This window comes from Emys orbicularis, chromosome 2 (assembly GCF_028017835.1).
Source record: "Emys orbicularis isolate rEmyOrb1 chromosome 2, rEmyOrb1.hap1, whole genome shotgun sequence".
Lineage (NCBI taxonomy): Eukaryota > Metazoa > Chordata > Testudines > Emydidae > Emys > Emys orbicularis.
In genome coordinates, this window is record NC_088684.1 from 175,009,723 (window position 1) to 175,024,395 (window position 14,673).

Genomic DNA, 14,673 nt, shown 5'->3' on the forward strand with positions numbered 1-14,673 from the left:
TACTTTTCACCTCTTCTACATACTTTCTTTCAATAAATATTTAACAGCTACATTTTCCACATTATGGTTAGCAATAGATTGATTACCTTTCTATTTAAGCAACATGGTTGATCATTTATGGGAGCATACAAGGGAACTTAAACAGTTTCCTGACATTTGATGCCACATTTATTGCTTGTCTTTGTTCCACCTTTAGATAAAGGCATCAGTGTAGAAAAAGCACAGACAGGTGTGTAAACCATCTTAAAGTCAAAAGGGTACATGTTCCCCTCTGCTATCAGTGCAGAGGGTAGCCTAAGTGAGGTGTATGGGCCTCATGCTAGAGCCCTGTTTCTCAAACTTCTGAAAGCTGAGGCCCACTACAGGAAGCAAAGCCAAATGACTCCCCTCCTATGCAACCCCACCATGCCTAGGTAAAGACCTAAACACCTTAATTTATACATCTTGTGTGTGCCCCCTCTCCCTATGCACATATAGCTCAGTACTTCTCAAAGTGCATGTTCATAATATATTACTTTTCCTTTCTGTCACGCTTTGTTGAGCCGTAAAATAATTAACAACGTTGACATTTAAGGAATCATCATTGGCATATGAGCTAGCACCTACTGAAAATAACAGGGCAGCGCACACATCAGAACTTTATTCAGGATCTCTGCACACTCAAGATGAGATCACTGCAGTGGTTACATTCCTGTTACGTTTTGGCGATTATATTCATAACCCTAAAAGTAGGCTTGGAAGGATAACTTTTTTTTAAATCAGTAAATGTTGATTTCACCATACACAAAATGACAAAAAATATTTACATCAATAATAATTGAAATTTACAGATAGGCAAAGTAAGAAAAATGAGCTTGAGAACTTAAGGATATTTAATTGTACACTTTATTTTTAATGGTTATAACGCTTTAACTTTTTGAATTTCAGTATCTACTATTGTCTGACCCACCCCCACCCCATAATTTCCCCATGACTGATAATGTAAATAAATAAAAATTTTAAAAATGCTTAAAAATCATTGATACTCTCCATTGAAATACTAATAAAAAAGACCAAATTTGGTCAAGTCTACACAAGAGCTATAGGAAGAGGTAGCCAAGGGCAGACTCAGTCTGCTAAGCAACCCAGAGGGAGAGACATTATGTAGAACAGGGGGCCTTGTTGGTTCGGGGAAGGATTGCAGGCATGCCTGCTCAGAGGAAGGGGCAGAGTCAAATGACTGACAAGAGGAAGCCTGGGAAGAAGAGCTAGCCTGCCAATAGGGAGTGAGATGCTCTCCCCCGGGAGCCCTGGAGGGGGGAGAAGAAATTTTGGGGGTAGTTGGGAGCCACCCATAGAAAGGGCAGGACTGGTTGTGTGGGGATCCAGAAGAACCCAGGCCCGTCCATCCAATCCTATAAGGAGTTTGGCACTAAAGGAGGTAACTGGGTGGATAGGGGGCATTAGATATCTTTATGGAGAACTGATTGTTTAAATTCAGCGCCACACTAAACAGACACAAAGAAATAGGCAGGCAGCATCTCTTTGTGAGCCAATCATAGTGCAATATTAACTACTTGATTTTCCGACCTCCACCGTGTGTGTGTTCTGTGTTTTACACCGTGGAACTGCTTCAATTTCAGAGCTACAGGACACAACAATCGCATAAAGCTTTAATGTTTAACAAAAATAAGCCCCGAAAAAATACTCAGTGGATTGATAAATGGGTGTAAATCTGTAAAAACCGAACTCCTTTAATAAAAAACCTGGTAATTTATCAGTGAAAAAATCAGTAAAAACTGAAAACACAGAAGACTACCTGTCTGTGACTTTTACAAAAAACAATGGGGGGGATGAGAGACCGAAGGGGGAACGGGGGCTCAGAGCCGGGGGGGGAGGGGGACTCCCACCACGCGAGGCAGCTCGGAGCTGCAGGGCCAGTGGCTGGAAGTTGCGGGGGGGCCCCCCACCGCCCATGGTGGCTTGGAGCTGCAAGGCTGGCAGCTGGGAGCTGTGGCTGAGAGCTGCCTTGTATGACCTCTGTGACATAATTTATCTTTACATATGATTACACAGCCTGTGAAATTATCCGAAAAACACTGAAGTAATAAATCCATACAATTCTCTCTTTTCACCTTTAAAGGCACATGTGTAATTAAATCTTATTAATATGAAAGACTTATTAATCTTATTAATTTAAAAAAACTTAAGACGCACATTTGTCTGATAACTGGAGAGAAACTGTGTAATAAACAGCTTACTGAAGGTAGAACAAATACATGCCTTAAAACCATAGGCTATGGTTATAATATTTATAGTTTAATAGAAGGCCTCTATTGAGACTTTTCTCTGATGTACTATTTCTGCAATAAACCAGACACTGTACACAGCCAATGCTTCTAAAACACAAACATATTTACTATATTTTTTGCTGCTGAGGAGCAAGAGTTATTACTGTAACTGAATTTGTCTTAAATTACTCTAGCATAGGAATAAAATTATAACAGACAGAATTCCTATTATCCCTACTGAAAGCAATAACCACTACACTGGCTGGAAGAAGGAATAGCTACAGAGAGAGCATTTCAGTTGTTACTCACTTTTATTTTTCATAGTAAAAGTGTTCTCCTTCAGCCTTATAGAGTCCTCATCTTTGACTTCCACAGATGGAGTTGATTTTGCCTGCACTTTCCAGATTCTTATCAGACAATCCTGGGCACAGCTTGCTAAGAAAAGATCCCTGCCTGTTTAAAAAAATAACACACAGTAAAAATAAAAATGTTAAGTCACTTACCTTTTCATTCTGACTTATCAAGATTAACTTCTTCCATTCTTATCACCCTTCACCACACCATACATATTTTATTTTTTCCCTCTGCAAACAGTATTATGAACACTATTGTTCCTTTTATTCCAATGTCAACTCATTCTAACATTTTAACACAACCAAGCAAATTAGAACACACTGACTCATGGGTCCTGCCTCACTTACATGGTAACAGCCATATCCTGGGCAGGGCCGGCTCCAGGCACCAGCTTACCAAGCAGGTGGTTGGGGTGGCCACTTCGGAGAGGGCCGGCACGTCCAGCTGTTTGGCGGCAATTCGGCGGACGGTCCCTCACTCCTGCTCGGAGCGAAGAACCTCCCGCCGAATTGCCGCCGCAGATCGCGATTGCAGCTTTTTTTTGTTTTGTTTTGGTTTTTTGTTTGGCTGCTTGGGGCGGCCAAAACCCTGGAGCCGGCCCTGATCCCGGGATATACAATATTAAAACTTCAGCCTCACAGTTCATCAGTCCAGGAAACACTGGTTATTGACTTAGGGAGAAACCCCACAAGTTACTGTTCTGAGATGTGCTTCTCCCACCTGCACCCTTGATCTTTTCACCCTCCATGCTGCTTAGGAAGGATAAATCCCCAATCTTGAGTATCCATTTAAATTAATACATTTTAAGAAGTCCCTTCCTCCTGTTGCCTCTCCCCTACATTTTCTACAAAGTGAGTAACGTTTGTAATCAGTTATTCAAAGGCTGAATATGAGGAGTAGTGGAGTCTCCCACCAATTTGTGCTATTCTTACAAGGGGAGAAAGAGGAGGCAGGGAAGTTCCTAAAATTAATTTAATTTTTAAAAATAAACTGGGGCTGACTCACCATTCTCAGGAACAAGAACCACAGGGATGGCAAGGGACAAGTTGCTGAGTCAAGCAAATTTGTTTGAGTTCAAATGCCACTAAGATTGACACATTAAAAACCAGGCAGGGCAAGACAAGATGATGGATGCAGAGAAAACAATGGTTATAAAAGAGATTTGTATATTGGGTGGTTGAGAAATATACAAATGCAAACCAATCCCACTGCAATCAGAGTGCCGGAAATAACCACACCATTGTGGTACTAGCATAAAGACCTGCAAGGCATCCCTGTATTCTGGCTAACTGAGACAATTCAATTGCTGTATTACTTTGCATTATACTTTGTTTAGTCTGAGGAATGTTGTTCTGTAAAGTGACCCAGATAGATTATAATCAGAAGTGCCATCTAAAAAAAGATCTACAGCAAATATGTCATAGAAGTATCAGAGAATATAAATATATCAAAGAATGGCGAATATTGGAGTAAAATGGCAGTGCTATGCTAAAATATTCCTCCACCTAACATCTAATCCATGCAAAGACATCAGCCTTCCACTGAACCAGGAACTGCGATCTAACAAATGAATGGGATTAAAAATGGAGATCAGATGGTTGGGGTTTTTTCCCCTTCCAATCTTCAACTCTCTGCCTCATTAAATGTTTTATTGGACTTTCATACTGACCACAGACTGCCCATTCAATGCCTCTTATCCAATCTTCATGGCCATGGAGTATTAGTGTTTTCTGAAACTAAAAAGAAATCATCATTACACACCACAGAAGTCAGAACTTCAATATCCAATAGTCTTACATACCATACATATGCCTTTGGACAATTAACTCCTGCTCTTCAGATGTGCTGACCACCTGCAACTCCTATTAACTGGATGATCAGTACCTGAAGAACAAGGCCTTATTGTCCAATACCATGTTCTTGTATGGGCCCTTTTGATGAGGCCATAGCCGAGGAGTAACTTTAGCAGATCATCTCATCTCAGTTATTGTCCCACTATCTAAACAAGAAAGGTGGGCAAAAAATAGATGGGGTTTTTCCTCCCTACAAACTTTTTCTTTTCTTTTTAAAATCTTTTGGAAAAAAACTGCAAATACCGTAATCTCGGAGGTCAATCCTACACTAACTTCAACGGGAGTTTTGTCTGAGTGAAACAGCAGCAGGGCCATTAACCATAATTGTTTATATTTATTATGTTGATAATTTATGCATACCATAATTGTTTATATTTATTATGTTGATAATTTATGCATACCCAATAAAAGGGATGACTACCTAGTCTTCGACATTCCTGTAATCATCTTCACCCACTAATCAACATTTCTTTGCTTTTCTGTTTTTACAATTCACAGCCTTAACATTACATAGATGTCTAGATAAAAAGCATTAAGTCACTGAAAAGACTTTTGAAAACACTCCGAATTGGAAAATTTTGTTCTTAACTATAAATTTGTCTATTCATAACAGGGAATCCAACAATCTGACTACTCACCTTTGGGGTATTTATACCCACCAGCACTCACAGAGGCAGCTTGCAGGTTAGATTTTTTTTAACACCTAAATGATTATTCTACAACAGGGCAGTAACTATAGCACAAGCCCAGGAGGTAACTTCCAACAGAGAAGAGAACCTATGAAATACTTGTCATTGTTACCGAGCTAGTTAAAGACTAACAGATTTATTTGGACATAAGCTTTCGTGGGTAAAAAACCTCACTTCTTCAGATGCATCTGTAACTTCCACTCCATGCATCTGAAGAAGTGAGGTTTTTTACCCACGAAAGCTTATGCCCAAATAAATCTGTTAGTCTTTAAGGAGCCACCGGACTCCTTGTTGTTTTTGTGGATACAGACAAACACGGCTACCCCCAATACAGAGCTAGTTGCATCTCTGTCCCCTTTCTGTGCCCCCTAAGGTCTCAGGCTACCACTACCTCTTCTGGGGTGGAATTCTGCAATTCTCCCACTCTTACCCCATGCTCCTGGACTACAGTACGCAGCGTATCAACTGCATTTCCCAGCATGTTCAACTGGGTTCACCACCTGCAGTTCTTACCTTTGAGAGTCTGTGATCAGTGGTGAACAGAGTGAGCAGACAGCCTTCTTAAAACTAACATATTGCTTACTGACCAGTGGGAACAAAGCATTTCAAGAAAAAGGATTTTTAAAACAGTTAACATGCCGTTCTATCTTACCTAAAGCCCCCACCATCCAGTGATGGTAACCTGGGCAGACCTAGCTTCCTCAGGCACCCCAGATATTATAGATTATATCCTTCTCATGCCAATGTTGGCACACGGAGTGGAAACTAGTTTCTTCCATCCCTCTTTATCATTAGCTGCTGTTTCCATCTGCTCTATGGTGTTGAGTTTGACTGTTCTGTCCTCCCAGCTAATGGTTCTTCTCAAGGTTTCCCTTGGAGTGAGGAAATGAGAGCACCCAACTGGTTACCACTTGACAGCTTCATGTGGGAGTCTGCATACTGGCAACCGGAGTACATGCCCCAAATATGTCCAACACTTCCTCATAATTCTACCTGCAGGTTGGTACTTTCTCTGACAACCTGCAGGTTGGTACTTTCTCCGATCTCTATGTTGGTAATAAAGTCTCACCATCGAATGCCCAGAAGCTTTTATAGCACTTATTTTAAAAAGACATCTAATTTTCTATATGATGTATTGGAAGCTCTTCAGCTGTCACAGCCATATGTTAGCACTGAGATGACATTTGAGCTGAAATTTTTCAGGTTTTGTCTGGTACTGTCTCTCTTCGATTTCCAAATGTTATTGAGTTTAGTGAATGCCCTTCCTATCCTTGACATCACTTCTTTCTTGACATCTCCATTAGCTAGTATGGTGCTTGTGATGGGACACCTGCACCACACTGGTAGAGATGGGGTTAATAGAGACCTGGGGAGGCTACAGTGAGGAACAGCCAATCAGGGCCCACTGAGCCCATATAAAAGGGAGTTGCAGGGCAGAATAGTTCAGTTGCTGCTGGGAACCCAGGGAGTAAGGACTGTGTCCCTGGAGGGCTGAGAGAACTATAAGCACCTTGGACAGAGCAGTGGCTGGCTCCTGGGACTGAGCAGCTGCGCTCTGAGATGAGGGTGAAGAAGGTGCTGGGGCCATGAGGAAGTGGCCCAGGGAAACAGAGCAGTATTGACAGAGGCTACAGGAGGACAACAGGAGGCTGCTATTTACAGGGTGCCTGGGTTGGGGCTAGAGTGGTGGGAGGGCCCGGGTCACTCCCCCCCCCCCCTTTGCTCCTGGGGAAGTGGCTGGACTGTTGGACAGAGATACCTAACCCTGGAAGGGGAAAACACAGCTGATGACCTAGCCGGAGGGCTGAGTTGAAAAGAGGATGCTGAGGTTCTGGGAGCTGAGAGAGGCGCCGTAGGCGCGAGCAGAGACAGAATGCTGATGTGCAAACTGTGGATGTGGGCATCAGCCTTGAGCTAATCCCCAGCATGACCAGGAGGAGGTGCCAGTCTGGCGATGAGGGCAGTGCTGCCCAAGGAACTGTTCTACTGCCTTGATGTTTTTGCCTTCTAATATTATGTTACCGCTTGACATCTGGACTTCAAGGATGTCTGTTTTGGTGTAACTGATTTTGATCCCTGCTTGGCCTGCTGTTTTTGCCAACATGTCTTTGTAGATTTTTGGAGTGTTGCTCCATAATGTAATATCACCAAAGTCTAGATCTTCTAGGCATTTGCCTTCTATGCATCCTATGCCAGTGTTTGTATTGCTAATATACTTCATTATCCAGTTTATAGCAATGTCAAATAACAGTGGAGACAGAACACAGCCCTGTTTCATGCCAATATCCACACTGAACCAGTCTATTTTCTGGTTGTTCACCGTTACAGAACACTTTGCATCGCTGTACATAGCCTTGATGTTAATGACTTTAGCTGGAATTCCATAAAATTGACCAACATTGCACAATGTATGCCCATGCAGGCTGTCAAATGCCTTTTGAAACTGATAATAAACAAGAGCCTGCCATTCAATACATTCTTCTATGATGGTTCTTAGTGTAAATATCTGATGTACACAGAATCTCTTGGGCCTCAATCCAGCCTGTTCTTTGATGGTAAAAGCTCTAACCTTCTCTGCAACACATTGATTTTCCATGCCCTCTTCTCCCAACATCTGAAGAATTTTATCATCCAATTCCTAATCCCCAAAGGATAGGATCAAATGACTCAGCTGATTCTACAAGTCAAGAACCTCAATGCTGTCACCAAAGCTGCGCTGCAGCTAGGACATTCCTGTGATAGAAGTACTATCCTCAGATGAGTCTCCCCCATGATTTGCTTATTCCACAGGAGGGCAAATATTGCTCTGAACTGGGAGCAAGTCGCAAGAGGCACTGGACTTTTAGAAGCATAGACTTCCCGATACCTGTAATTCCAGGTGAATGATAGTCATACCCCATTCCAGAGATGACCATAGTCTCTGACAAATATAGGTCCTGGGTGGTTCAGACAGGCCACCCTAGCAATTTTTATTCTATTGGAATGTCCATCAAGTGTTTGCCCTTAGACATATTCCTGGTTTTTCAGGCACCACTCCAGAGATCAAAACAGTAAATGAAGGGTTAAAGTCTCATTACATAGAGAACCAGGGCCATTACTCCAAACTGGCAGAAGGGATGCCTGCAGAGTCCCTGTGAGAAATCAAATTTACAAGAAAGAATTTTCCTATTCAGATTTTCAAAAGTTTTCAGTGTCTTAATACATTTAATGTTAAACCATAATAGCTTGAGCCTGAGCATGGTTTTCACATTCAGCATCAAGTTCAGTGAGTTACAGTAATCCAGACCAGAGATGTCAAATGCATGAATCACTGTGGCCAGATCCTTGTCTGGAAGGAAGGGAAAATTTTCATGGCAAGTTGGAGGTGAAAGAAAGCATTTTTAAACACTGATACTTCATGTTGTTCTTTGAGGCTTCACACCACATTGACGAATGAATGCCTTCAGTGGAAAGCGGAGGCAACATCTACACTAGTTTTTCACTGCATTTCCCCTTTCCAACCATCACCATTTTGGTCTTGCCTGGATTTAGCTTGAGCCAGTTGCTTTTTATCTAAGTGCCGATTGCTTGTAGGCATTATCACAGTTTTGTGGTGGTAATTGCATCAGTTCAGGATGAGATATACAAGTTAGTTATTGTGTTGTTGGCAGCAAAACCCGATGGTGTCTCACTATCTCTTCAGTGGTCTCATGTAGCTATAGAAGAAGTGAGGGGTTTTAGAGAGGACAACTCATCATTCTCTTAGCTCTGTTGGAAAGGTACAATCACAGCAATCTACTCCTGTTACGTCACATAGGCAGGTTAAGGTTAACAGCACCTTGTGGCCTACTATGTAAAAAGCTGCAAAGAGGTCCAACAGCATGAGTATGGAGATTTTGCCTGTGTTCATGGCTATAGAAAGTAGTCTTTTAGCATCATTAGAGCGGTCTCTGTGCTGTGCTCTGGTCTGAACCCTGATTGTGAGGCATCCAGGATGTTGGCTGCTATCACATGTAGTTAGACTTTCATGATTACTACTTCTGATCTTTTCAAAATCCTTGAAGATCTTACCAGTAGGAAAAATGCTCTTGAAATACAGAGAGCTTGCTAAGATCCAAAGCTTTTTAGAAAGCTGTATCTAACTTCTGACCACCAAATGACATATGATCAAGGGGTGTTCTAGAGATGTCATCCTTATCCCAGAACTACAACAAGATGTGCTTTCTGGCCACTGTGGATCAGAGAAAAGACTATGAAGTGAATCCTGTGATATTACAAGAAAACATGTTATACAAAAAATAAAATAAAAATGTAGGAACATAGGAATTGCCATACTGAAGCAGACCCATGGTTCATCTAGACTAGCACCCTGTCTCATACAGTGGCCAGAACCAGATGCTTCAGGGGACTGCTTAAGAACCTCATAGTAGGCAGACGTGGAATAATCTGTCCCTCATATAGGTCTCACCCTGATCTCTAATAGTTAGAGATTGGCTTAAGCTCAGAAGGTTTAATGGCATTTCCAAAATCTGTACTGTCACTGATTATGACAAATCTGGATATTCTTAATATCCGTATAAATATCCAATCACTTTTTGAATCTCATTATGTTCTTGGTCTCAATTACTTCCTGTGGCAATGAGTTCTAGTTTAATTACATACTGTGGAGGAAAATTTGTCACTGCGTGTTTTGAATTTGCCAGCTTCTAATTTCATTGAATTTTGCCTTGTTACAGCTTTGAGACAAGGAAAACAGAAGCTCCCAATCTATCTTCTCTGTAATTATATATATTTTTATCGTGTTCCCTCTTATTTGTCTCCTTTCTAAGGTAGATTGGGATTGTTTCTCTTCACGTGGGAATTTTACCAGCTTTTGATCATTCTTGTCATTCTTCACTGAATCCCCTTCAGTTCTTTAATACCCTTTTTGAAATCGAATGTCCAGTACTTCACGTAGTATTCTAAGTGAGGTTACACCACTGAGTTATATAAAGGAATTAGTGTTTTCAGTATTATTCTTCATCCCATTCCTAACGTCTTGTTAACTTTTTTGACTGCAGTTGCACACTGAGCAGAGATTTTCATTGAACTGTCTACAGTGATGACCCTGGTCCCTTTCTTCGGTTGATACAGTTAATTTGGAATCCTGTTAGGTATATGAGTAGTTATAATTTTCCCTCCAATGTGCATTACTTTGCATTTCACAACACTGAATATTATTTGCCATCATGTTGCTCATTCACCCAAATTGTTTAGGTCTCTCTGAAGAGTCTCATGGTCTTCTATGGTCCTGAATAACTTTAATAATTGTGAGTCATATGCAAATTTTGCTACCTATTAACCACTCTTTCCAGATCACTGTTTTAATATATTAAACACAGGACGTAGTATGGAACCTTGAGGCACCCCGATGTTAAATTTTTTGCCATGATTAAAGTTGACTTACTCCTATTCTTTGCTATGTCTCCTGTCCAGTTTTTGATAAAAAACAAAAACAGTACTTTGCCGCTCACCCATAACTGCCCTAACTTTTTCAGCAGCCTCTTCCTATGGACCTTATCAAAGGCCTTTTGGAGGACTAAATAAATTAAGCCAACGGTTCTCTTTTAGTCACTACTGACACACTCAGATAATTCTAAGAGATTAGTGAAATAACTTTTCTTTGTTGAATCCAAGCTCATTAAATATCTGGAAGATTTTGTTATTGTTTTTAAACTATCCATTCAACTGATTTGCCAGGTACAGACAGATAGCAAGACTTACAGAATTATCATTTTCCTGATCATCTATTGAGACTTTTTTAAACATAAATAAAACATTTGCTACTTTCCAATACTCTGGAAGAGTAACTGTTTAATGAAAAATTACCAATTTGTGTTACCAACTCAGTTACTTCATACTTAAGCTCCTTCAAATTTCTTGGCTGTACACCACCTGGGCCTGATGATTTACTGTATTTTACATTATCAGTATGCTCCAAATCCTCTTCTCCTGTCACCTCAGTCTGAGAGTACCTCACCTTTGTTACCAGAAAAGATTAGTTCTGGGGTAGGAATCTCACCAATTTTCTCACTAATGAAGACTGATGGAAAGAAATCATGTAGCTGCTCAGCAATGGTTTCATCTTCTCAAATTGCTCAGTTTAGCCCTTGAAGACCCGGTGGACCCACCAATTCATTTGCAGGCTTCCTGCTTCCAATATTACTTAAAGAAGCTCATGTTTGTTTTTACACCTTTAGCTATTTACTTTTTGAATTTCATTTTGACCCTTCTCACTTTCCTCTTCTTAGTAACTGCTGTAATTTATACTCTTGTTCACTGGCTAAGATAGGGTAAGAATTCCAAATTTTGAAGGATTTCAATTTGCACAAACAGCCTTTTGACTAACCTCATTTTATTTAAATCTTTTTTTCTAAAGATTAGTGTCACTTTTTAGTACTCTACCTGCTGTTTGAATGTTAAACCTAATCATACTATTGTCACTATTTCAGCATAGTTTAGCTACCATCACTTCTTGAATTAGTTCGTGTGTGCTAATTAATAGCCTATGCCCTAGAACCAGTTGTTGAAAGAGGCAATCATTTGAAGTGTCAAGAAATGGTTTCTCTAAACTGTGTCCTGTTATGCCATTTGACCAGTTTCTATATGGATAGTTAAAGTCCACTTTATTGTTTTGTTAGATTTTCTCTCAGTTCTGAGTGCTCAATTTCCTTTGCTTGATATGGAAGCTGGAAGTAACACCTACTAATATATTTACATTTTTACAGTTTGGGATTTGTATCAATATAGATTCACTTGTGTTGTAGACTCCATTCAGCATTTTTAAGCTCATTAAATTCTATGGAATCACTAATATATAGCACTACTCACTCCTCAACATCTCTGGCCTTTTCTCTCTTTTTTGTATAGTTTGTAAGTAGATATTACAATAGCCGGCTGTTTTTGATCATTCCGCCACATTTCTGTGATACCTAATTTTGCTTTTAAAACTCTTGCCTTGGCACACAGACACTTCTCGCTTTTATTCTTGCCTACATGTCTGTTTTTATATAACTCCTTGATCCAAGACCAAGCTAATTTTGTGGAATGTACCTCTGTGTTGTTATCCTGTCTCTGCTCTAGTGTAGTTGTATTTTCACTCTACCCTTTATTGGATACACAGATACCATTGTACTACCCACATCTTTAACAATGTCTTTGTCCAACTTGTGCGCATTTCAGCTCCTGCCAGCTTTCCCCCCAGCTTTTATTTGAGCCATTTCTCCAAACTCATTTATTTTACATGCCAACAGTCTGGTTCCATTTTGACTAAAAATAACCTTATGCAAATTTTGAAATTTTTTAGATACTGTTGTCCAAATAAATTTGTTAGTCTCTAAGGTGCCACAAGGACGCCTCGTTGTTTTTGTTTTCCTTAAGTTTCTCTTGAGAGGCCTTGTTAAGAATGCTGATGCAGGAAGAGATATATAACTTTTCTTCCCTGGGAGCCACAATTCTGAATCAACACTATCTTTCAAAGACTCACAAAAAAAGAAACAGTAGTTTCCCCATACTCTTTCATCCTACAAGGGATTTCTTGGTACAGTAGTCTTCAAGGATTTCACATCTGACCCCTCACTCTCAAAAACCTAGCTGATTTTAGGAATAAGTATATTCAGATTGCTCTCAGCATGAATTTTATGACTTGAAGCTGAAGAGATTTCACCTTGCTCAAGAGTATGACAACAATCCCTTTTTAGGGTTTATCTGAACTTTCCTTTATCAACCTGTCCTCCACCCTCCCACACACAAAACTTTATTTTTCTTATGATGAGAATCTGAGGCGGATGGTTCAACACCAAAGAGTCACTGTTGACTGGGAAGGGTGAAGGATCTTTACTGGCTAGGGGAGGAGGCAGTGTCTGTAAACTCAATCTTCCACACCAAATTAACTTGAAAGGAGACAGGATGAGGCGTAACATTTTATTCAAATAAATATGTGCCCCAGAAAGAGAAAACATGGGAGTAAAGGGGAAACTATCTGCAGAGCTGGCAGTAGGTCAACGAACAGAAATAGAGAGGAGAGAGTAAGAGATGCTTTTAAAATACAGATCAAAAAGATGTTTGTTTTTTTAAATAAAGTATGTGAATTTAGGTCCAGACCACCATTCTTAAAATTAATTTGTGTTCACTATCAAGATGGGGACCACCCTCACTTTGTATAAAATGTCAAGCTCTTGAAACACAAAACAAAGAAAGGAAAGAGGAGGAACTGACCAGTAAGTACAAGTTTAAATGTCACCAAATGTACTGAATTAGGTGCCTGGTGGACAGGAATTGATGACTGGACTACACCTGGATGAAAAAGGGAGCTGAAGGTAACAGTGGGTCTTAATGGAATGGGGGAGTGAGAAAAAGGACAAGCTATTGGTATAAAACCTTTAAAAATATTAAATTTACATTGAGTTTTAGAAAAAAATGACAAAATGTTACTCTGAAAAAAACTGTATTTGATTGCATCTCATTAATTACCTAAAGTTACAAGATACAGACAAATACTTTTAAGAAGGAACATACAGGTTCGACTGGGTGTTCATAGATTCTCAAGCTTTTTGGATGGAGGAGGGGCATGCAGGGGCGGTGGGGGACTTATTTTAAACCCTGCAACTTTGCACTTAAACAAATGCAAGAAAATTGGTTATGCTTCAAGAAACCTTGAAACTGTGTATTAGTAATAATGTCCACTCTATGAGGGCCCAAAAACAGAAACAGTGGATATGCCTCAGAATGTAATCCAACATTCACAAGTATATTCTGAACCTTTTCTTTATTGCCTTGGCCATGTCATTTCATGACTGTAAGGAGTGTAGAGTGGCTTATTACCAATGGTGTCAATTTGGATAGGGTATGAGCCAAGTTTCTGAACTTTAGCTGCAATGGACCTCTTTAGCCCTTACACTGAGCAGCTAACCCAACCAGCATACAACACACCCCAAAATTTTCAAGCGGGTATTGCTTCAGGATTTTACCATGTGAGATCTGAAATCAGGGATCCTCCCCAGCTCCAGAAGAACTGAGTTTAAAGTATCTTCAAATACAGACTCTGAAGATGTAAATGTCTTAGAAGAGGCTTGATTTTTCAAAGACCAATTGATCAGCACTTTCTGAAAATCAGGTACCTTTCAGGTATCTTAAGTTGGGCACCCAAAAATTGAGACACAAAATAAAATCACTTTTGAAATTCTTGGCCACAATGCAGCAGCATCACCAACAAAAAATTAGCATTCTAGCCACAGCTTTCCGAAATCCTTCATTCTGTGTGTATATAAACACTAGCAAATTCAGACCCAGAATTCACCCCAGTAGAGCTGCCCAAAGGGTGAATTATAGGTCTGAATTTACTGTAAACAAGGCCTCAGACTGTAAGTTGTGTATATCAGAGAAATATTTTTTATTTAGTCTCTAATGTCTATCACAAAAGATATATAAAAAATCATCACCACATGTTTGGGAGACCTTGCCAGAATGACTTGTCAATGGAAGAAATTA

The 14,673-nt window shown here is 40.1% G+C and overlaps 1 protein-coding gene across 1 annotated transcript in view; it reads right to left on the minus strand.

Moving 5' to 3' along the window:
* Positions 1 to 14,673, minus strand: part of ELP2 (elongator acetyltransferase complex subunit 2) — a 114,460-nt gene that overhangs the window by 69,280 nt on the left and 30,507 nt on the right. The window contains exons 4-5 of the mRNA XM_065398578.1: positions 4,294 to 4,360; positions 2,580 to 2,723 (exon numbers count right to left, since the gene is read on the minus strand). Of these exons, the coding sequence (XP_065254650.1) occupies positions 2,580 to 2,723; positions 4,294 to 4,360 (211 nt within the window). The remainder of the gene's footprint in view (positions 1 to 2,579; positions 2,724 to 4,293; positions 4,361 to 14,673) is intronic.